General features: G+C 44.4%; 1 protein-coding gene across 1 annotated transcript in view; it reads right to left on the reverse strand.

The window, feature by feature from the left end:
- LOC124593983 overlaps positions 1-10,525 on the reverse strand; it is a gene marked incomplete at its 3' end in the record, with an annotated part of 89,522 nt that extends 78,997 nt beyond the window's left edge. Inside the window, exon 1 of the mRNA XM_047132338.1 lies at positions 10,432-10,525. Coding sequence (XP_046988294.1) covers positions 10,432-10,525 — 94 coding nt within the window. The remainder of the gene's footprint in view (positions 1-10,431) is intronic.
- Between the last annotated feature and the right edge of the window lie 13,009 nt (positions 10,526-23,534).

The following is a 23,534-nucleotide window of genomic DNA, read 5'->3' on the forward strand; positions in this document are numbered from 1 at the left end:
AGAGCTGGTACTTCCAGTGAAGATAACAGAAAAAACTTTCACGTCTCGTTACATATTGGAGCCAGTTGATAAGGCACTAAAGAATTAGAGATGTTTACTTTGACATTGTACCTGAGAGGACGTAATTCCACTTTAAGTACACGCGGGGATGAATATTTGTGAGGAATTAAAAGTGTGTTGCGGACAGATGCTCGAGCACGGATTTGTTCCTTGTCACCGGCAACAAGCTACTAAACCTTTTAGATCGCTTAAGAAGAGGGGTATAGCACTACGAAGTGAAACATACGCTGAGGCTACAGCCTGATTCCTGAAATATTTCCTCTTGCTTTTCTCAACACGCCATTTGCGTAAGATAAGCGATGGAGACAGAGGTATTTCTTATAAGGCACAGAGTTCGCTGAGCCGTGAAACTGCTTGCTCGCAGTCTCCATAGAGGTGTAATGTACGACTCGAAAATTCAGAGAACTGCAACACACACACACACACACACACACACACACACACACACACACACACACACATGTGGAGACTCACTATGGTGCGAGAAATACTAAGCATATCCGACAGATAGCAGGAGAACTGAGTCTCTTTCTGCTTTTTCAAATGAATGGTACAAGAGATATGCCCGTGAAAAGCTGATATTTATCTCATTCAAATTAGGCGTCAGGTCTGTACAGTAACAGAAAACGATTACCACTCTTTTCGTTTCGTCTCTCACACTTTCTGCCTACGATCCCACGTACGTGTTCGAAAATATCATGTCGAGTAAGTGTGTGTGTGTGTGTGTGTGTGTGTGTGTGTGTGTGTGAGTTGGGGCACGCTCGCAGCACGTGCGACCTCGCCATTAATCCAAGGCGGCCGCGTGTTTGCAGCCTCCACGGGCTGAAGAAGTATGCTGGAGCACCGCGTACAAAATTTACGACTGGCAGGTATAGATGTCGGACGACTTGTTTGGGAACCACAAAATGGGAAGAGGCTGAAATATACTACCCTCTCTGTCAGGGATTTACGCTCAGCGTGGGCGGCGACGATAAGTACCATTGTCGTAAAATCCAGAGAGTGCACAATCATTCTTTAACTGGTCCTGAGGTTGTAGATAGGCCGACAGGTGTTGTTGTCAGCGTGTGTTGATGGTATCAAATAAAACAGAATACGCAGCCGTGAGAGTCAACAGCAGCCCTAAAACTGTTGCTGTATATACGGCACAGCTTTTACTTCCAGTGTGATGCTGGTGGCATTTTCAAGAAACGTCTATTTTTTTCTGAAATGTGCCGTTCGGGTTGGAGAATGCGCGCAGGCAACAACCTATGGAAAACAAGAGAGGTTTCTCAATACGTTCGCTTGACATATTAACTAACGTGATCATTTATATGGTTTCCTAGTATGTGGTTCATGTACTATTGTATGGCAATAACAGCTGCAAATTGTGCGTGGGTGCCGAAGGAAAACCTTTGGAAGTAAGTGACAGTTTTTTACTCGACGTGGATCTAGGCATTTGATTTATAATAAAGATGCTACTTAAACACCATGTGTGCGAATAACGAAAAGTGACAGTCATTTTGCAATGCATTATAAAGTTGACAGACTGTGGAAAGGAAAATCATGTACTAATGGATGACCCTCATAAACAGCACAAGATATCTGTATTCCTGGGAAGGTATTACATTATTGTTTTTTTGGACGGTGGATCGTGACTGTAGAGTTTAGCTGTGACGTTTGGATAATTTTAATATGCGCTAACAAACTGAAGTTTTGTGTTTGTGTTGAGTGTGTAAGGAAAAGAAAAGAAAGAGGTAAAACATAGGCAGGTACGTAACCAAGTCTCGTTTAAAGACATCAACGGAAAAGCCAAACTCTTCGTGTACCATTCGACGAATCACAACGGTATCGAAAGCTATGCTCACTGTTTGTACAAAATATACTGTGGTCCATCTTTTCCCTCTGTTCTACAGTTCTGTCTTACTTTTCTTTTGAGTCATCAGTCTTCTGGCTGGTTTGAAGCGGCCCTCCACGAATTCCTCTCCTGTGCCAACCTGTTCATCTCAGAGCAGCACTTGCAACCTACATCCTCAATTACTTGCTGGATGTTTTCCAATCTCTGTCTTCCTCTATAGTTTTTGCCCTCTATAGCTCCCTCTACTGCCACGGAAGAAATTTCTTGACGTCTTGTCAATGTTTTCCACATATTCCTTTCCCCTCCGATTCTGCGGAGAACTTCCTCATTTCTTATGTTATCAGTCAATCTAATTTTCAACATTCGTCTGTGGCACCACATCTCAAATGTTTCGATTCTTTTCTGTTCCGGTTTTCCCACAGTCCATGTTCACTACCATACAATACTGTACTCCAAACTAACGCTCTCAGAAATGTCTTCCTCAAATTAAGGCCTTTGTTTGATACTAGTAGACCTCTCTTGGCCAGGAAAGCCCTTTTTTGGAGTGTTAATCTCCGTCTGATGTCCTCCTTGCTCCATCCGTCATTGGTTATTTTGCTTCCTAGGTAGTGGGATTCCTTAAGTTCATCTACTTACAAGGGAACCTCCCCATCGCACCCCCCTCAGATTTAGTTATAAGTTGGCACAGTGGATAGGCCTTGAAAAACTGAACACAGATCAATCGAGAAAACAGGAAGAAGTTGTGTGGAACTATGAAAAAAATTAGGCTGTTTCTATGTTAGAACACTAGTAAATTGCGTTGTAATCAGACACGTAATTCAAGTAAAATAAAACGTTGTATAACATATAAACCTGTATTAATTTGTGCAACTTATCTGCTTCTTAATTTTCATTATTTTATTCCTTCCGTGTGGCCATGTGAAATGAAGTTACATGGTCACCGAACGACTCATCAAATACTTCAAAAAATACTGATTAAAAATTTATAAACAAAGAATCAAATAATTAAAAAACGCGTGGACTAGGGGTAGCGTTCTTGGCAAGTCATCAGATCGCCCAGATTCTAAATGAACTTCTCCATAAATTTTTAATAAAATTCATCAGAAGGCTTTCAGCATAAGAAGTCACCCTCTCTGTGGCAACAGCCTCGTGAAAGACGGCAGATAAGCGGCCAAAGATTCAGGGCATCCTCTTCCGCTTGGAGTGGAAAACTGCCCCCAAATGGCTAAAAAATCAGCCGTGATTAACGGCATTAGAATAGTAAAAACCACTGTATTAAAGATACATAAGGTGTAGCCTAGGACATTTCACCTGTAATTGAAAACGTGTCATTGGCAAAAGATTCCGGATTATTCCCCCGTTCCATTCTCCGTGAGGGAACTGCCAGGTAGAAGGTAACTACGAGGAAACGACCGAACAATCGACGACATGGTAACATTGTACGAGACGGAGCATGGAACGTGAGGTCTGAATACGGTAGGGAACTTAAAAACTCTGAAAAGGAGAATGAAGGGCTCAGTCTAGATGTAGTGGAGGCCACTGAAGTGACCTACAGAAGAAGAAATGGTGTAATCGGAGTAGGATTCGTCGTGAACAGGAAGGTAGAGAAGAGAGTGAGTTAGTTTGAACAGTTCAGTGATGGGATTAGTCTCATAAGAATCGACAGCAAATCAACGGCAACAACAATAGTCGAGGCCTACATGCCGTCGTCACAAGCAGAAGACCAAGAGATAAAGCGTATGAGGATATTCAACGTGAAATAGAGTACATACAAGGAAATGAAAAACGATAATCATCGGTGACTGAACGCTGTAGCATAGAAGGGAATAGAAGAAAGAGCTACGGGAGAATATGGGCTCGGTAATAGGACTAAGAGAAGAGAAAGACTAATTGAGTCTCAAAGCTCACAAGAGGAGGAGGTATACTTGGCTTGAAGACGGGGAAAATTCCAGATGGATTACATCATGATGAGACAGAGATTCCGAAATCAGATATTGGATTATAGGGCGTACCCAGGGGCACATGTAGACTCACATCACAATTTAGTAATGATGAAGAACAGGCTGGAGTTTAACAGAATCGTCCGGAAGAATCAATGTGAACAGAAGTGAGAAATGATGATGAGAGTTTGGGGTTCTCTAAGGCTGAAGATACTGAGATGCTGAATACCGCAATAGGCGGTTCTGCTGAAGAAAAGTGGGCACTAAAAGGGGCAATCATAAAGGGTGGATAGAAAACTAGGTGTAAAGAAAGTAACTGCGAATAAACCAAGATTAAGAGAAGAAGTACTTCAGTTACTCGACGAAAGAATGAAACACAAAGGAAATCACACTTAGGAACAAAATAAGAAAAAAGTGCAAAGAAGCTAAAGCGACGTGGTTACTCGAAAAATGTGAAGAGGTCAGAAAATAAACGATCATCGGAAAGACAGATTCAACATAAACAAAATTCAAAACAACCCTCTGTGGAATTAAAAGCAAAGCCTGCAACTGGAATTCCACTGTCAAACACAGAAGAATGAGCGGATACATGGAAAGAGTACACTGAAGGCTTCTACAAGGGAGGAGGAACCGTCTGATGATTGTATACAAGAAGAAAGGGAAGACAAAGGGGATACAGTATTAGAATTTAATAGGGCTTTGAAAGACTTGAACTCAAGTAAGACAGAAGGTATAGATCGTGAATTCAAAAATTATTGAGGGAATTGTCAACCAAAAGGCTACGGTATTCAGATTGATCTGTAGAATCGGTGGAACTGGCGACATACCACCAGGCTTTCGGAAAAACATCACACCCAAAAAACTCCGAAAATATCAGTGGCAGATAAGTGCGATAACTATCGTATAATCAGCTTAACAGCTCATGCAGCCAAGTTACTGACAAGAATAGTATACAGAAGAATGGAAAGGAGACTTCGGGATCTGTTAGTTCTGCTGTAGGAAAAATAAAGGCCCCAGAGGGGCAGTTCTGACATTACGTTTCATAATGGATTCCAACCTTAAGAAAAATCAAGAAACAATCATTGCATTTGTAGACCGAGGAAAGCCTTTCGAAAACGTGAAATAGTGCAAAATTTTCGAGAATCTCAGAAAAATAGGTATAAACTAGAAAACTTCTGCAACCTTCGTCGATATCTTGCGATGTATCTCCGTGACAAGACCAGAAGAATGGACTCGCACACAGGACCTCTCAGTCGTTATACAGTCACACTGAACACTAAACGATATCACAGTATCGTTTGGAATTTGCAAACGAGCTGTCAAAAGAATTTCCGGCCAGTCGCAAGCGATACAGACGTAGAGCTTCCTGCCGCCTCCGCCGGCGGCGACTAAAGCACACTGTATCAGATCGGTTAGGCGAGTCCGGGCAAATTGCCGTCCAATTAGTCGGCGTGTAACGTCGGCCGTAAGTCGGGGTCGAAATGCGAGGCGTGGAGGGGCCGCCTCCTTTCGAAATATCTGCAGGCAGCTCCATAAAAAGCGCCGTTAGTTGTCCCGTCCCGGTTTGGGGCCGCGCACACGATGCCTGCGCAGTGGCAGGCAGCCGGCCGGCAAGGCTTGAACGCGGCTTCATTCAGCCGCAGGCGGGGCCGCTACTGGGCGTCAACTCAGCGCTCGCGCCGTCGGCCGCTGCTTCATTGAGGCAGAGCTGCAGTTATTGCTGAGCCCTCACAGTCGACGAGCTCTCTCCGCGGCAGAGCTGCTGGCCACACTGTGACACTCAGTGTAGCTCCTCTGTAACTGCGAGAGCAACATCTCCACCTGGTGCTCACACATCCTCATTCCTCTATACATTGCTCTACATCTGCACTCAGCAAGCCACCTTCGTGGCGGAAACTACTTCTGTTACCACTATCCTTCCATTCCTTCCCTGCTCCATCGCGTTGGAAGAATCATTGTCGATAAACCTCTGAGTTCTAATTCCTCTGATTTTCTCGTGTCATTTCGCCAGTCGTAGGTGGGAGAAAATACTACACTGACTTAGCAAATGTCACGGGATAGGCACCTATATCGCGTGGGCCCGCTCTGGACCCGTGGACTGCAGTGAGTCTACAAGTCGCCGGTAGTCCTCTGGAAGCAGCTGACACCGAATCGGTTGCAGAGAGGCAGCCAGTTCTGGTCTGTTAGTGAATTTAATAAGATCCATGACACGGAGCCCGCATTCTATGACATCCCAAATATGCTCGCTGTGGTTCAAGTCTGGGCTCCGAGATGGCCATTTAAGTCCTTGGACCTATCCTACATGTTCCTGGAACCATTACCGGGCGATGTGGGGGCGATGGTGCAGCGCGTTATCCTCTTGAAACACCGCAGAAAAACACCGCTGAATCGTCAGGTTGGAGATGGTCCCCGAGCAGCTCAGCATACCGCGAACTATTCAAACTCCCTTCCAGAACAACAAGAGGGACTATTTCATACCAGGAAAATGAAACGCTGACCATAACATAGACACTATCATTTCGGACCACACTTTCTTGCCACGCGGGATCCATTGATTCACGTGGTCTGCACCGCACACAGTAGCATCGACCGACATGCTGCTGTTGAAATTGTGATTCGTCCGACAATATTACGTTACGCCATTGTTCCATCCCTGGTGATGGCTCTGAGCACTATGGGACTTAACTTCTGAGGTCATCAGTCCCCTAGAACTTAGAAGTACTTAAACCTAACTAACCTAAGGACATCACACACATCCATGACCGAGGCAGGATTCGAACCTGCGATCGTAGCGGTCGCGCGGTTCCAGACTATAGCGCCTAGAACCGATCGGCCACCCAGGCCGGCCATCCCTGGTGACTGACGGCAAATGCAAGCCGTTGTGCTCTATAACGTTGGGTTAACATTTGCAGCAGTGTGCGGTGCCTGCTCCCATATCCCATGGAACCCATATTCCTAAGGATTCTTCACAGGGAGCCGCGTCTGGCGCGTCATGTGTTGAACTGAGTCGTGATTTGTTGCAATATTCTATCACTATTGACGATCCGTCTCAGACGTACCCTGTCACGGTCATCGAGGGTAGCTGAATGGCCGGACTGTGACACACTCATTCAGGCATCTCTGGACACGGCTGAACGTGTGAAGCCGAATTCCTGCACCAGCGGGTGCCGACCTCCATACGCTGCTCCAATGGCGTCAACTCACGAAGACGTTGCATGTTACACAAATCTCTTGCAGAACCACTTCCCAGAACGTCTCCTACACAAGTGCAGCTGGCACAGGGGGAGCGTGTTGGTCACACATCGCACCTGCGCCATCTGTGTCCCACTATCCCATGACATTTGCTAGGTCAGTGTACGATGTCGATCTTCTCGGAATGAACTGTCACGGGATGGATCGATAGCAAACAGATCCTGTACCGAACCTCGAAACATACTATCCCACAAAGACAAAGACCCGATATTGATATGAAAGACGGGTGTCTAGCACATGAACGTTACAGTAACCACGCGATCCAAATCAAGGAAACAGTTAAGCGTGAACCACACAATCGTAGTGAATGATTAACGAAAGCGTTTAATTCCCACACGCAGCCAAGCTACCACCACACGTCCAGCGACAACCAACTCGCGGCATTCGACAGCAGATAAGACCTTCCTCAACACCGAAAAACACGAGATTGTCTATTCAGACTGGCGATCCAGTATACCTAGAGATAAATCACATTTCTTTTCCTTAACATCTACATCGCATCAACGTTTGCTCTTCGCCAGCATGTGAGTGTGATCGTGAGTTGGAAGCTGGGGTCAACCACATCTTGCCGGCCGCTGTGGCCGAGCGGTCGCAGGTTCGAATCCTATCTCGGGCACGGATGTGTGTGATGTCCTTAGGTTAGTTAGGTTTAAGTAGTTATAAGTCTAGGGAACTGATGACCTCAGATATTAAGTCCCATAGTGCTTAGAGCAATTTGAAGCCATTTCAACCACATCATGTTTATGTGTACCAAATTTGACTGCGATCGGTCGGACTTTCTGAAGACGTTGCTGAGTATGGGATATCAGCTTCCTCAGCCAGCTACTTCACTTTTATTTGCCGAAGACATTCGCCTTTGTAAAGTGAGTGTTAAGATTCTTAAGAGTGCTAGGCACAATCTGTAGGCTTTATTGGTGTATATATTCTATTTTTCTGTCTTGTTTCTCCATATATTTCAGCAGTGGTGTGAACTGTAACTCAACACAATTTTAACTACCTTTTAATCTAATTGTTACAAAAATTCAGTGGACACAGCTGTGTCGGTTTTGAGCTTTGTCTACTTGTAAATATGCATTTCTGTCTTCTTTTTCTCAATTTTATGTACATTGTAACTATGTGTTATTGTTGGCTAAAACAAGATGCTACTCGGTAGACCAAATAAATAAATAAATAAAGATATTCCCAGCGAAACGATTATGGCCGCTCGACGAGAATTAACAGGCCTTGAACGTAGAATGGAACTGGAGGAAGACGCATGACATATTCCATTTCGGAAATCATTAGGGAATTCAATATTCCGAGATCCACAGTGTCAAGATAGCCAAATGGTAAGGCATTACTTCTCATCACGGACAACGTAGTGGCCGACGGCCTTCACTTGATGACCGAGAGCAGGGTCTAGAGTCGTCTGTGCTAATAGAAAGCAACACTGCGTGAAATAGCCGCAAAAATCAATGTGGGACATACGATGAACGTGTCCGTTAGAACAGTGAGGCGAAATTAGGCGTTAATGGGTTATGGTCGCAGACGACCGATGTGAGTACCTTTGCTGACAGCACGACATCGCCTGCAGCGACTCTCCTGGGTCCATGACCATATCGACTGAATCCTAGACAGTTGGAAAACCGTGGCCTGCTCAGACGAGTCCTGATTTCAGTTGGTAAGAGCTGATCGTACGGTTCGAGTGCACCCCAAGAAGCTATTGGACGCAAGTTGTCAACGAGGCAGTCTGCAAGCAGGTGGTGGCACTATAATGGCGTGGACTGTGTTTATATGAAATGGACTGGAATCTCTGGTCAAACTGACCCTATCATTTACTGGAAATGGTTATGTTAGGCTGTTTGGAGACCATCTGCAGTTTTACGGACTTGATGTTCCAAAACAAAGATGGAATTTTTATGGGTGACAATGTGCCATGTCACAGGACCACAGTTGATGGTTTGAAAAACATTCTGGACAATTCGAGCGAATGATCTGGCCTCCCAGATCGCCCGACATAAATCGCATAGAACTTTTGTGGGACATAATCGAGAGGTCAGTTCGTGCACAAAATCCTGCACCAGTATCACCTTCGCGATTATGGACGGCTATAGAGACACACTAGTGTGTGTGTGTGTGTGTGTGTGTGTGTATGTGTGTGTGTGTGTGTGAGGGAGAGAGAGAGAGAGAGAGAGAGAGAGAGAGAAAGAGAGAGAGAGAGGGAGGGAGAGGGAGAGAGAGAGGGAGAGGGAGAGGGAGGGAGAGAGAGAGAGAGAGAGGGAGAGAGAATGTGTGTGTGTATGTATGTATGTGTGTGTGTGTATGTGTTTTTGTTGAAAACAGTAATCCTTTCTTTGGAGTTTTTTATCGAGGATAAAATACAATCTCCAACTTGTACAGGAACTAGACAGCACTCCAAGAGTAAAGTACCTAAACTGTGTTTGTAATTCGTGGTGTGGCTGTTATTGAGAAAGGAAGGACGAGGGTAGCACCAGCTTTTTAAGTTATGAAATACTGTCTAATGTGTGCGGTGATCTACATACCCCGTCAGACCAAGAAGTTTCGAGACTGGATCAATAAAAATTAGAAAAAGTTAAGACGGTGGTTTTAATGCTTCAGATGTTCTACATCGTTCATACGAATACAATCACGTGAAACTGTCAGAAAAATTCTACTTTGGGATGTTGTCCGATTCGCGGGCCACTTTGGCTTGAATGTCAGATATGTTGTCAAGGCGTTGACTATTTAAGTGAATATCTGCACTTCGCCGTTTTGTGGAAGGTCCGTATTGGTAAAACCAGGTCCCGTCACCCGGAAAAGAACTGTCCATTCTGGAGAACGTCCTGATACAGAGACGTTGCTCCATTGCGATTCACGACAACAACATTGAAACACTATGGTCGCACGTCCACCTCTTAACACTGCCTGCCCCCGCAAATGAGTCGTCGAATGCAGATCTGTTTGATTACAGTTAACAGATTCAAGTGGAAATTTGTTGTAGTAGTCTTATAGAGACGAAGAAACATGCACATGAAATGCTAGTGTGGCAGTTGCGTCAACCCAGTATTCAGACTGAAGCCACAACAACAACATAAGAGTCTGTCTAATTCAAGTGTAATTTCACCAGAAACCCATGAATAAACAACTCACTCATCCCTCCGCATGCCTGAAGTAATGTATCATATGTCATCAGTTCAACGCTTTATTAAATTCTAGCAACTGAAAATCATTGGCGAGCCTTCAGACCGGATCGAAATCAGTGTTTTCTACCTATCTCTACGGTTAAAGAATCACGCAGTTGTTGTTGAACAACGACCATATAACGTCTTCTTCTGACATATCAAAATAACTGTTGGTGGAACGCACCTTGAAGCGACTTGAGTGATGGCGATCTGTCAGCAAAGCTTTCGTCCTTGGCGGCCGTTGCCACCTGACGTCTGTCATAGTCGTGGCCTTCCATCACGGAAGCTTCCTCAGGCACTTACTCATGATAGGAAACGAAAGCTCGCCGTCCATTTCTAGCGACGCGTGTAAGTGGTCACTGCGTGCAAGGAACACTAATTTACAACTAGCACCGCCATTATCTTTGCACCAGAAATACAATTTACATGGAATCTTATGGAGCATCATGGAACACCATGATAATTTTTACATTTTCTATCAGATGCGCAGAAGTATTAGCTTCTTAAAACTTAAACACATTTTTCACTTTCCTGTTAAAAAAAAGTGAGAAAGACTACTATAAAGCAAGTCAGTTCAGAACATCGGCACTTGTTCACTTAACGAATCTGGTGGTAGTGGTAGTGGTGGGAAAAGGTTTTTGCTGCGATCTGCTGAAGAATACTGCCCAATAAACGCTAATTATTTCTGTGATCAAGTGCGCACCTGGAGCTTCACAGAATCTAATCGACGTCTCAGGTTATCGTGTTGAACAAATCGTTTATCGATGGTTATAATAAAATCAACGTTATGCCTTTCTCACTTGTTTGACCTTTTCTGTCCACTTTCCATTCCTAATCCATTATACAAGAAAATATTACATTCAAAGGGCCCTAATTTGCACCAGGTGGAGGAAACTTCATTTTTTTTCCAGCGTAAATCGATTCCGCATTAACGCATTAGAATATCTACCAAGTTTCGCAGTCGTACGATGATTACAGCTCACACGGATCCTTTGTGAATAGTTGCACTTTAATTACAACCACCTGATATTGTGGTTCCATATTCACTTACTAATGGGATACTTCACACAATAAAAATGGCGATCAAAAACTTTGTTTCATAACTGTGTACGTTTTAATATGGCAAAGGGGAGAGCGATGATGGGTCTCCTCTTCTGTCTGTCATTCAAGTCTACGCTCTGCAAATCATTGCAAGGTGTACGACAGACGCTTTTTCTAGAGTGCCGTATGTTAAGGCTCCAGAATGAATCTTTCACTCCGCAACGGAATATATACTGTTGTGAAGCTTCTTGGCAGAATAAAATTGTGTGCTTGGCCGGGTCCCGAACCTGGGACCTGGCCTTTCACGGAAGAGTACTCTTACCGACTGAGTTATTAAGGCACAACTCATGATTCGTCCCCAAGTCCATTTCCTACGTCCAGTCTTCCCGGATGTTCTCCTTATCTTTCTGGACTCACACACCAGAAAGTAAGGCTCTTGCGGAGGAAAGGCTTAGCCACAGCTTACCTTTTTTATTTTTTTATGAAGCTTTCATTTTTCAACAGAATGTGTGCAGTTTTGAAACTACCTATGAGATGAAAACTGTATGCCCGTATTCGGACTCAGAGGCGGGTACCTTCCCTTCGGATGTCAAAATTCACATCGACTGAGCTGTGCATGCACGGCTGAGGAATCTACCAGGAAGTTTCCAAACAGAACACACATTTCGCTGCAAAGATTCATTCTCCAAACCATCCCTACTCTGTAAGTACACCGTTTATTTACAATATCCGTTCTTCGGGACTGCTAGTCCAGAAATATTCTGCAATCATGAGGCCACGATTGCACACTGCTTTTTACGGAAAGAGTCCGTTCATATGTTGTTCTAGACGACTATATAACCAGCACTCTTTAACATATCAGTGCGTCAATAGATAAGAATCGTGCACGTAACAGTGTTAAGGATTATACCTCAGACGAGACAAAGTTGCACCCTACCGTTTTACTGCTTATTTGATAAGAAAAGTAATCCGACTGTAAGAGGTATCTTCTCCAGCGGCACCGTATGTTGGAGCGTCAAGGACTCAGAAAGTATAGAGGACTTTCCCACATTACGTTTGCATTATAGAGGAAGTCATTAGGTTTGGCAAAAAATCAGGTGTGGAGACTTATAATTTAATTTTGAAGAAGGAATAGTTTTAATTTCACTACTCACAGAGAATAATTTTATTTCATTTTTATGATCGAAGAACATCTGTCATAATTTATAGGATGAATAACTTCAGCTCTAGTTTCGAAAATAGAGAATAGTTTTAATTTCACTACTCACAGAGAATAATTTTATTTCATTTTTATGATCGAAGAACATCTGTCATAATTTATCAACTCTAGTTTCTAAAATAGAGAATTTTCGTTGCAAGAGAGAAGAAACGAGCTTATCGTGGCCAAATAGTTTACGTATTGCTCGCGGAAGGCAAGGTACCTGTTTCGTGTCCTATTGCAGTACACATGTTTAAACTGTCAGAATGTTCTATAAATGAAGGATCCCTCATTCGCTGGTGAAGTGTGAAGTGAATGGCTCAAATGGTTCAAATGGCTCTGAGCACTATGGGACTCAACTGCTTAGGTCATTAGTCCCCTAGAACTTAGAACTAGTTAAACCTAACTAACCTAAGGACATCACAAACATCCATGCTCGAGGCAGGATTCGAACCTGCGACCGTAGCGGTCTTGCGGTTCCAGACTGCAGCGCCTTTAACCGCACGGCCACTTCGGCCGGCGAATGGCTCATTTTATGCCGTTGTGAGGGATGCTACTAGTATAATTTTATGTTCCCAGCTCCTGCGGGAGTAATAAGTGCGCAACTGAAGAATGTCCGTAGATTGTTCTCTGGAAACAAGTTCTTGGAATCTTCGAAGTATGTTCCTTCGAGAGGTGTCAAGATAAACCGCACGCTGGATAGAAAAACAAAAAAAGACGCGAGCGGACTGTGGAATCGGATAGAACAGGAATTCAGCAGAAACATTTATCAACAAGTTGTGATAACTGTAGTTTCAATAAATGAAGTAGTACTCAAGTAAAACGTAAATATGTTTTCCAGGATGATTGCAGATCATTGCTACGGCAACCTGTCAAATTATACTGGATGTTCAGTCTTTGCAAATTTACTGCAGTTACGTAGAACACAGGAAACGACGGCAATCAACCAACAGGCTTAGATGGAAAAGAAGACAATATATCTATCTGGTCGAGATGACATCAGTCGTTACTAACATGTTTGGTGCCAATCTAAACAGTTCACCATATCATTTGAGAAACTGTTTTGTTCTGATTTCTGTTTTTTAGGATACGATATGTGTGAGTGGTATGTATTTGGTCAGTGTTTACATGTTTCGGGTTCGAGTGCTGGATTACTCTAGAGTTGTTAGAGTTGTTTCTTTTATGTTGCACCGGTGTTCAGAATGCACGTTGAATTGAAGGGTCTACGTATTATATATATTAGCTGCCAGTGGGAATGGGCATTAGCATGTTACATCACGGCTCGTCGTTGACTTTAACTCGAAATTTTTCCTAGTGGAGAGCTGCCGATATCCGAATCTCTAACGTGTCGTGGTAAAAGTGTATTCTTTATTATTTGATACAGATTGCGAGAAATTGGTCAGAAGTTTTCGCTGTATGTTGCTCATCTAAAAGCTAGCTGGCGCCCGCATCTCGTGGTCGTGCGGTAGCGTTCTCGCTTCCCACGCCCGGGTTCCCGGGTTCGATTCCCGGCGGTGTCAGGGATTTTCCCTGCCTCGTGATGGCTGGGTGTTGTGTGCTGTCCTTAGGTTAGTTAGGTTTAAGTAGTTCTAAGTTCTAGGGGACTGATGACCATAGATGTTAAGTCCCATAGTGCTCAGAGCCATTTGAACCATTTTGAAGCTTGCTGGCGCCTGAAAATAAAGTGCGCACAATACGTGTATTCTGCAAGCACAGCGACGGTTCTTCTGCGCCTGGCGCGCTTCGACGTGTGAGTGGCCCACCGCTGTTTGCTCGTGATCATTTTCCCGCGATCGGGAGGTCCGTTTTTCTCATGCCTTCTTTTTGACGCAAGTCTTTGAAGCACGTAGTTCCTGAGAAAGCATCTCGCGCCTCATTTGTCCTCAAAGTGTTGACTCATGCAGAGAAAAGCCCACCGCAATCCAGTGATCAGTTTTTAGCCGCTGTCAGCGGCAGAGTACACATCCGACACAGAGGTTTTTCTCTGATGCGCCACGCTCCCAACACGTGCCGTCGTTCGACACGGCTCTTAGCTTCCACTTGGTGGCAGTAAATCAGCTATTGTTCACTGTCCGCAAAAGAAATCTTCACTGGTACACAGAACGAATCAAAGAGGTACTACATCTAACTGAACGACTAATTGCTCCCTGTAGTTGAAATTAACCGCATTCGTACGTTAACCTGCCACAAAAGGAACCAATTGTGCTCCTCGTAATGAAACTATGTACTCCTTTCTAGTGACATTCGACGGTCGACAGCAGTTCAAATGCGATGTGAAACACTATGACACTTCTTACTGTATGCAGCGGGATTTCAAGAGAACAGATCATGTAATAAAAGTGATGGACATAACTGCCAACACTGCATACATCTTCCAACTTTGAAAAGCAGACATTGAGGGACAATGTGATGACTGCGTTGTGTCGCTAGCCTTGAACGCCACATTACGCAGATTCTCACCTCTTCTATTTAAAGTTACGCTTCAAACCATAGGAATTGTCGTATCACTACTCGTCTGTCGTTAAAGATCTCCCATTCCGTTATCGAGCCTATGATTCCATCATAATGAAACCACAGATGGCTACATATTTCAGTGGATTACAAAGTTAAAAGCTTTGAGTGTACAGCAGAATGCATACCGTTTTGCTTATTACACTTCTTGGAAACATTCCTTACATGTCTTGAAAGGTCCGGAAATATTTGAGATTAACAATTAACTTGAATCACCTTGAACATGTCAAGCTGATTATGACAGAGAATTAGTTTTTATGTAATATTGAAATAACTGGTACACCCGCACTCATCATTGAAAAAAATATTGGATTCCCTCTTTCAGTTTCCCTTTTTCTGGAAAATTACATGTTTGTCAGTTTTTTTCTTTTTTAAAATATGATTCACCTATTCGAAAAGCGTAAAAGCGTTCGAAATCGTATACCGGGATAATGCAGAGAACTGCAGCAGTTTCACCATTAGTCCATAATTTAATACTCACACGTTTAAGAACATAAATTTAGAAAAAGGTAAAATCATAAGACAGTTATAAACATTAGCTACTTGTGTAATTAAGAAAAGGGAGGCACAACAGTTAGAATATGACAATGCAGTATGGTGTTCACACCAACTTCGGTTTGAGCTCTTATTTACCTGATCTCAAGTGCAATATAAGTTAAAATCTTGACGCGTATTTTTCCGGTGATTTATGGACTGTTCTTAAATGTCAGTGTCATCGACTGCGATTGCTCATTCTATGCTGCTTGCTTAAACTGCTGATGTATAAGTATCTTACTAAAGTATTTAGAAGGATTGAGACGGTAATAGTTTATCATTGTTGTGACACCTGGACTGAAAAAAGGCCGGTGGATTATATTTTCGATTAATTTTTCAACTCACTCTCTCAGAACCAGTGACTTGGCCCCTGCCTTTTCCGAAACTGGAAATTTCCTATTTTAAAATATTGTAAACTGGATATGAACTATAAATGAAAGTGTAAACCAAAGTGAATTGTAACTGAACACAGCATTATTATTTCATAGAACCATTAGCTATTTACTTGGTAATTGAATATCCCACAAAGCATTTCTATACTTACTAATCACAAAATCACGTAAACACTCTAAACTAGATATAACGTCTGCCACGAAAGTTCTATGTTCACCAAAACAGATTCTCTGAATATACAGCAGACTTCATACGCGATGACGTCAACGGCATGCAGTTGTTTCTTAACTATAGTCAGCATGTGATAACTTTCGCACACTATTTCCAGAGCAGAAGTGTAATCGGCCGAAACTGTTTAAACTCCATCGACAGTGTTCTTTATCTCTAAACACACACTCCTTTACCCGAGTGTCGCTCTGAGCGCCATTTACCACACAGGGTGCTTTCAATGCTCCAAAGTTAACCTGGAACTCTCTCTGGCTTCGCCTTTTCCTACAAGAGCCAACCAACGAGCCTCTATGTCATTCAAATGGACACTCTGTCAACCTTCACGTTTCCGGCTATAATCCCTAATCGGGATTATGGAGGCGGTTTTGTTTAGGATTTCAGTACATTTTGTTCCCCACTCTTTTGGCTACAAAATCCTGTCAAATGGTTCAAATGGCTCTGAGCACTATAGGACTTAACTTCTGAGGTCATCAGTCCCCTAGAACTTAGAACTACTTAAACCTAATTAACCTAAGTACATCACACACATCCATGCCCGAGGCAGGATTCGAACCTGCGACAGTAGCGGTCGCGCGGTTCGAAACTGTAGCGCCTAGAACCGCTCGGCCACTCCGGCCGGCAAAACCCTGTCTTTCAACAAAATCTTCGTTCCATGAAACGGCCTTACGCCACCTAACTGGGACGGCTGTATGCCCTCATGGCACCAGTCTACTAGTCGACGTCGGAGCCAATGTACTGCTGCATCAATAACCTCCCCATCGTCCACGTCCTCCTTCCAACGGAGTGCATCCTTCATTGGGCCAAACTGGATGAAAGACGGAAGGTGTGCGATTCGGCTTTAGGGTGGATGAGGAGGAGCAGTACAATGAAGTTTTGTGATCTCCTCTCGGGTGCACGGACTTAAGTGAGGCCATGCGTTGTCATGGGGAAGCAGAAGTTCGTTTGAATTTTAGTGGGGACGAACACGGTGAAGTCGCTTATTCAGTTTCCTGAGAGCAGCTTAATACACGAGTTCATTGTTGCACAGTGAGGGAGGACATTAAATGAAATAACCCCATCGGAATCTCAGAAGACTGTCGCCATGATTTTATCGGCTGAGGGTGTGGTGGTGTGGCGCCACTGCATGGACTGCCGTTTTGTTTCCGCTTCGAAGTGATGAATCCAAATTTCATCGTCTGTGATGATGTTCGACAAAAAATTGTAACGCGCAAACGATTTCGCATAGATGGTCCTTCGATGCTCTTTACAGTCTTGTGTTAGGCGGCTAGGAATCTAGCTGGCACACATCTTAAAAGTACCCTAACTGGAGGACGAGTGTGTCAGCACTACCCCAGAGACGTCCAGTTGAGCACCAAGGTGTTTCACAGAGATCCGTCGATCAGGCCAAATGAGAGTGTCCGCACGTTCCTACATTGCAGGAGTCACAGCTGTGTACGATCTGCCGACAAACGGGACATCGGACAGGTTCCCAAGACCTTGTTGTGATGATGACAGACTCCTCGCCCAACGATTCACTGCGCTTTTCTTCACTGCCAGGTCTTCGTAAGGATTCTGCAGGGGCCTACGAATATCTGCGATGCTCTGGCTTTCCGCCAAAGAAACTCAATGATAGCTATCTGCTTGGAACCCATCTTAGTTAGAAACACCGTTTTCAACGATACAAATAGCGCCAACACCTACAGGAAATTTTTGAAAATTTGGAAATTTGTGGCAAGGTCTTATTGGACCAAACTGCCGGTGCCTAAGCTTACACACTACTTAACCTAACTTACGCTAAGGACAACAGACACACCCATGCCCGAGGGAGGACTCGAACCTACGACGGAGGGAGCCGCGCGGGGCGTGACAAGACGCCCTAGACCGCGCGCCTACCACGCGCGGCTGAAGTTTAACTAACTATATGGGCTGAAACGGGGATATCCCACGATGTCGCACAACAAATTCTACATTTTTTCGACCGAAAGTGGCGGAGAAAAAAGTGTGTTGTCCTCGTATGTAGACAGTAACTTCTATGAAATTAATCTAAAAACTTGCAACAGTTTGGGTTTAATGAATCAGAAGTGTACTTTCGACAAATACTGTTCTGGCCTTGAAAGAGCACCATGGGGTGCAGAAGTGGAACTAGGCAGTCACGTGACCCTCCACCGCTTATGTGGGTCATGATAGTCAAATGATATGTATGTGCCAATCAGTTGTATGAAATCAGCTCAGTAAGGTGAGCCGACGTGGAGACGCGACGCAATGGCTGTAAGGAAGGTACAAGAGCGACCAGCACAACCAGAAAATTATTAACTTTGGTCTACAATCGTTCTTTCTATTTTGTCTACTGACTACGACTCCGAAATTGGTTATCAGTAGGAAAAATAAAAAGTGCGACTACAGACTAAAGCAATTTCTTCTTCTTCTTCTTCTTCTTCTTCTTCAGAGAGAAAGTTGTGTATCAATGCTGACTGTCCAACCTGTCTGCAGGCAATGGTGTACCACTTGCAACCGTATACCAGGGTATAAGAGGACAGTGGTCGTAAGTAAATTCTAACCGGGAGGGACCAGAGGCAGATTTAACGCCTTGTCAGTGGCAATCGGTTTCGAACCAGACAGGGACTACAGCTGTCAGTTAACGTAAGTCCACCTCGCACAGTTTCCGAGCGGGAGGGAACTGCATGCAATGGACACTTGGAACCGGGTATCTCGATAAAGGCCGTTGCTCACAGCGATACATGAAGTTGCTCGCCTTTATAGAAACTGGACAGCAGCTGACTGGGCGAATGTAATATCTTCCGATGAGTCTCGATTCTGCCTCTTTTCTAATGATGCAAGGCGTCGAGAGCACGACCACCCAATGTGACGTTTAATCCATACTGTGCGGAGGATGTAATATGCTGTACGGATGCTGTAGTTCAGGACGGAGCCGGATCTGTAGGGTCTTTCTTTCCATCACGCCTTAGCACCACTCAAACACCTTACCAGGATGTTTATTTCAACATTCTCGGTAGCCAAGTTCCGTTTTTTCTACATCTTCATGAACATAATGCGGTGGACAATCCCGTTTTTCGAGGAGACGACAACTGTACTACTGGCCATTAAAATTTCTACACCAAGAATAAATGCAAATGATAAACTGGTATTCATTGGACAAATATATTATACTAGAACTGACATGTGATTACATTTTCACGCAGTTTGGGTGCATAGCTCCTGAGAAATCAGTACCCAGAACAACCACCTCTGGCCGTAATAACGGCCTTGACCGCCTGGGCATTGAGTCAAACAGAGCTTGGATGGCGTATACAGGTACAGCTGCCCATGCAGCTTCAACACGATACCATACTTCATCAAGAGTAGTGACTGGCGTATTGTGACGAGCCAGTTGCTCGGCCACCATTGACCAGACGTTACCAACTGGTGAGAGATCTGGAGAAAGTGCTGGTCAGGGCAGCAGTCGAACATTTTCTGTATCCAGAAAGCCCCGTACGGGACATGCAACATGCGGTCGTGCATTATGCTGCTGAAATGTAGGGTTTCACAGGGATCGAATGAAGGGTAGAGCCACGGGTCGTAACACATCTGAAATGTAGCGTCCACTGTTCAAAGTGACGTCAATGCGATCAAGGTGACCAAGACGTGTAACCAATGGCACCCCATACCGAGAGTGATACGCCAGTATGGCGATGACGAATACACGCTTCCAATGTGTGTTCACCGCGATGTCGCCAAACACGGATGCGACCATCATGATGCTGTAAACAGAACCTGGATTCATCCGAAAAAATGACGTTTTGCCATTCGTGCACTGAGGTTCGTCGTTGAGTACACCATCGCAGGCGCTCCTGTCTGTGATGCAGCGTCGAGGGTAACCGCACCCATGGTCTGCGAGCTGATAGTCCATGCTGCTGCAAACGTCGTCGAACTGTTGGTGCAGGTGGTTGTTGTCTTGAAAACGTCCCCATCTGCTGACTCAGGGCTCGAGACATGGCTGCACGATCCGTTACAGCCATGCGGATAAGATGCATCATCTCGACTGCTGGTGACACGAGGCCGTTGGGATCCAGCACGGCGTTCCGTATTACCCTCCTGAACCCAGCGATTCCATGTTCTGCTAAAGTCATTGAATCTCGACCAACGCGAGCAGCAATATCGCGATACGATAAACCGCAATCGCGATAGGCTACAGTGCGACCTTTATCAAAGTGGGAAACGTAATGGTACGCATTTCTCCTGCTTAGATGTGGCATCAAAACAGCGTTTCACCAGGCAACGCCGGCCAACTGCTGTTTGTGTACGAGAAATCGGTTGGAAACTTTCCTCATGTCAGCACGTTGTAGGTGTCGCCACCGGCGCCAACCTTGTGTGAATGCTCTGAAAAGCTAATCATTTGCATAGGACAGCACCTTCTTCCTGTCGGTTAAATTTCGCGTCTGTAGCACGTCATCTTCGTGGTGTAGCACTTTTAATGGCCAGTAGTGTATGTTCACAGGATTGTACCCATACGCTTCTTCTTTGAGGAACACTCACGTACGCAATCGCACCCCGAGAGATCCGCTAGCTCTAGCATAAGTATGACGTCTTCTGCTGCTTTATCTCCGGATGTGCTTATAATTACATCCTAAGTCTACAGGGCTTACAGGTAATGTAACGTACCAGACGGTCAGAGGCGCCATATTGTCCGCAATTACGGAAGGTTAGATTATGTTGCCAGGAGCCGCACAGTGCACAGTGTATCCTGCGATCGGCGCTGCTCCTGCCGGACACTGCGCGGCGGTCTGCTCTCTCTCTTAATTAAAGCGAGCGGCGAGCCCAGCTGCCGTCCGGGGCAGTGTCCGGCCAGTTTACGAGCCACGGCCTGCCCCGCCAGCAGTTTCCAATTAGCCTGCTGCTTACCGTCCTCCTACCTCATATCGATACCTCACCTCCTCAATCGGCAGTTAACTACCTGCAGCGTAATGCTACCGGCTGTACGTATTCTCAAAAAGGAAGAGGAGCGAGCACTACAGACAAAAACATTTTCTAGAGACTCAATCTCGGTTCTTTTTACATCTGAGATTCCTAATACATGATTGAGCAACCATTAAATTACACCACTGACCATTAAAATTGCATCTTCATGCAAACAGCATGTAACAGACGTAAAATTGACACCAATTGCGCTGTGCGCCTGGATACGCAAGGGATTACTGTACGCGGTTTACTTGCAGGCCTCTCTCTGGTCTTGCACTAGTACATTTTACTTTGGAGAGTGTAATACGAGTACTCCTCTTACTTCCCACAGTGATGAGATCGAACTTTAGGTGAAGATACTTTGTTCCGTATTACTTTACAAAGTGTACAGGGCGGAATTCAGTAACACGTTACAAGGTACCCACGAGGTGCGTCCATTGACTGGTCGAGACATACGTCTGCTCCCTACGGTGTCTCCATGCTATCTAGATATCATCTCTCAACGGTTGGTCGGCGATACCTGCCGAACAAAGGACCTGGATGGTCCAGTTCCGCACACACAGAGCTATAGTACTTCCCGACAGGGATGCCGGCCGGGGTGGCCGAGCGGTTCTAGGCGCTTCAGTCTGGAACCGCGCGACCGCTACGGTCGCAGGTTCCAATCCTGCCTCGGGCATGGATGTGTGTGATGTCCTTAGGTTTGTTAGGTTTACGTAGCTCTAAGTTCTAGGGGACTGATGACCTCAGATGTTAAGTCCCATAGTGCTCAGAGCCATTTGACTCATTTATATAAATGATTTGGGAGACAATCTGTGCAGCCATCTTTGGTTGTTTGCAGATGACGCTGTCGTTTATCGAGTAATAAACTCATCAGAAGATCAAAACAAATTTCAAAACGATTTAGAAAAAATATCTGAATGGTGCGAAAATTACCAGTTGACCTAAAATAACGAAAATTGTGAGGTCATCCACATGAGTGCTACAAGGAATTCATCAAACATCGGTTACACTATAAATCAGTCAAATCTAAAGGCCGTGAATTCAACTAGATACCTAGGAACTACAATTACGAACAACTTAAATTGGAAGGAACACAGAAAATTTTGTGGGGAAGGCTAACCAAAGACTGCACTTTATTGGCAGGACACTTAGAAAATATAACAGGTCTACTAAGGAGATTGCATACACTACGCTTGTCCGCCCTCTTTTAGAATACTGCTGCGTGGTGTCGGATCCTTACCAGATAGGACTGACGGAGTACATCAAAAAAGTTCAAAGAAGGGCAGCACGTTTTGTATTATCGCGAAATATAGGAGAGAGCGTCACTGAAATAATGCAGGATTTGGGCTGGAAATCACTAAAAAAAGGCGTTTTTCGTTGCGACGGAATCTTCTCACGATATTCCAATCACCAACTTCTCCGAAAGCGAAGATGTTTTGCTGACACAGACTTACATAGGGAGAAACGATCACCACGATAAGGGAAATTAGAGCTCGCACGGAATGATATACGTGTTCGTTCTTTCCGCGCGCTATACGAGATTGGAATAATAGAGAATTGTGGAGGTGGTTCGATGAACCCTCTGCCAGGCACTTAAATGTGATTTGCAGAGTATTCATGTAGGTGCAGAGGAGCGCGCGGCGACGGTATTGTCCGCACTGTCCTGACTTGAGCTTCTTTGAATGTTGTCCTGGGCAGCACGTTCTGCAGACTTCCCGTCCAATGAAAACACTTTCTCATAGTGCCAAGAAACTGCCACGACACCACCCACCAGCCACAACCACTAAAATATTCTTCCACGGCATGGCGTAGCTATATCTGTCATACAAGCTGAGTTCGGCTCCATGTCCAGTTTAGAGCCGTTGTTGCTGCCAGACGTGGCAGTCCTGGGTACTGAATTTCACACCTATAAATTTAATCATGCAAATGCACAATAATTCAAATTTCGTTATTTTCTGTTAACTTACGGCCTTTATCTTTCATCCCCTCAGAGACTTACACGACAAACTGCTCTCACCATTTGTCATCAAAATTATACACTTACAACAGACTTATTTCTCATCCGCTCAACTATCTTCCCTTTTGATCATCTCTGTTGTTCTTACTTTCAAATGTTGGTGTTAAAAGACTCCACAATCCGGTCGCTATTGATCCTGTTGCTTCATCAAGTTGTTAACTAACTTCCCCATTCCAGTGGAAAACTTACCACTTGGGCCATTAGTTCATATAGTAACTTACAATTGTTTACGGTTCTGCATATCTGCACTTCTGTCAAGTGAATAACAAGACACACGTGTCCATGGGATGCGTGTCCTTTTTATTAGTAACGAGAAGTATTATCAGCGACATATGTGTGAAACATTATGTCCTTTGTGGTAAAGATGTTTTCATTGTTGTAAAATGTTTTCTGCATTTCTGTGAAGGCCGTATCACATATTTCGTAATAT

Source organism: Schistocerca americana, chromosome 1, assembly GCF_021461395.2.
Source record: "Schistocerca americana isolate TAMUIC-IGC-003095 chromosome 1, iqSchAmer2.1, whole genome shotgun sequence".
Classification (NCBI taxonomy): Eukaryota; Metazoa; Arthropoda; class Insecta; order Orthoptera; family Acrididae; genus Schistocerca; species Schistocerca americana.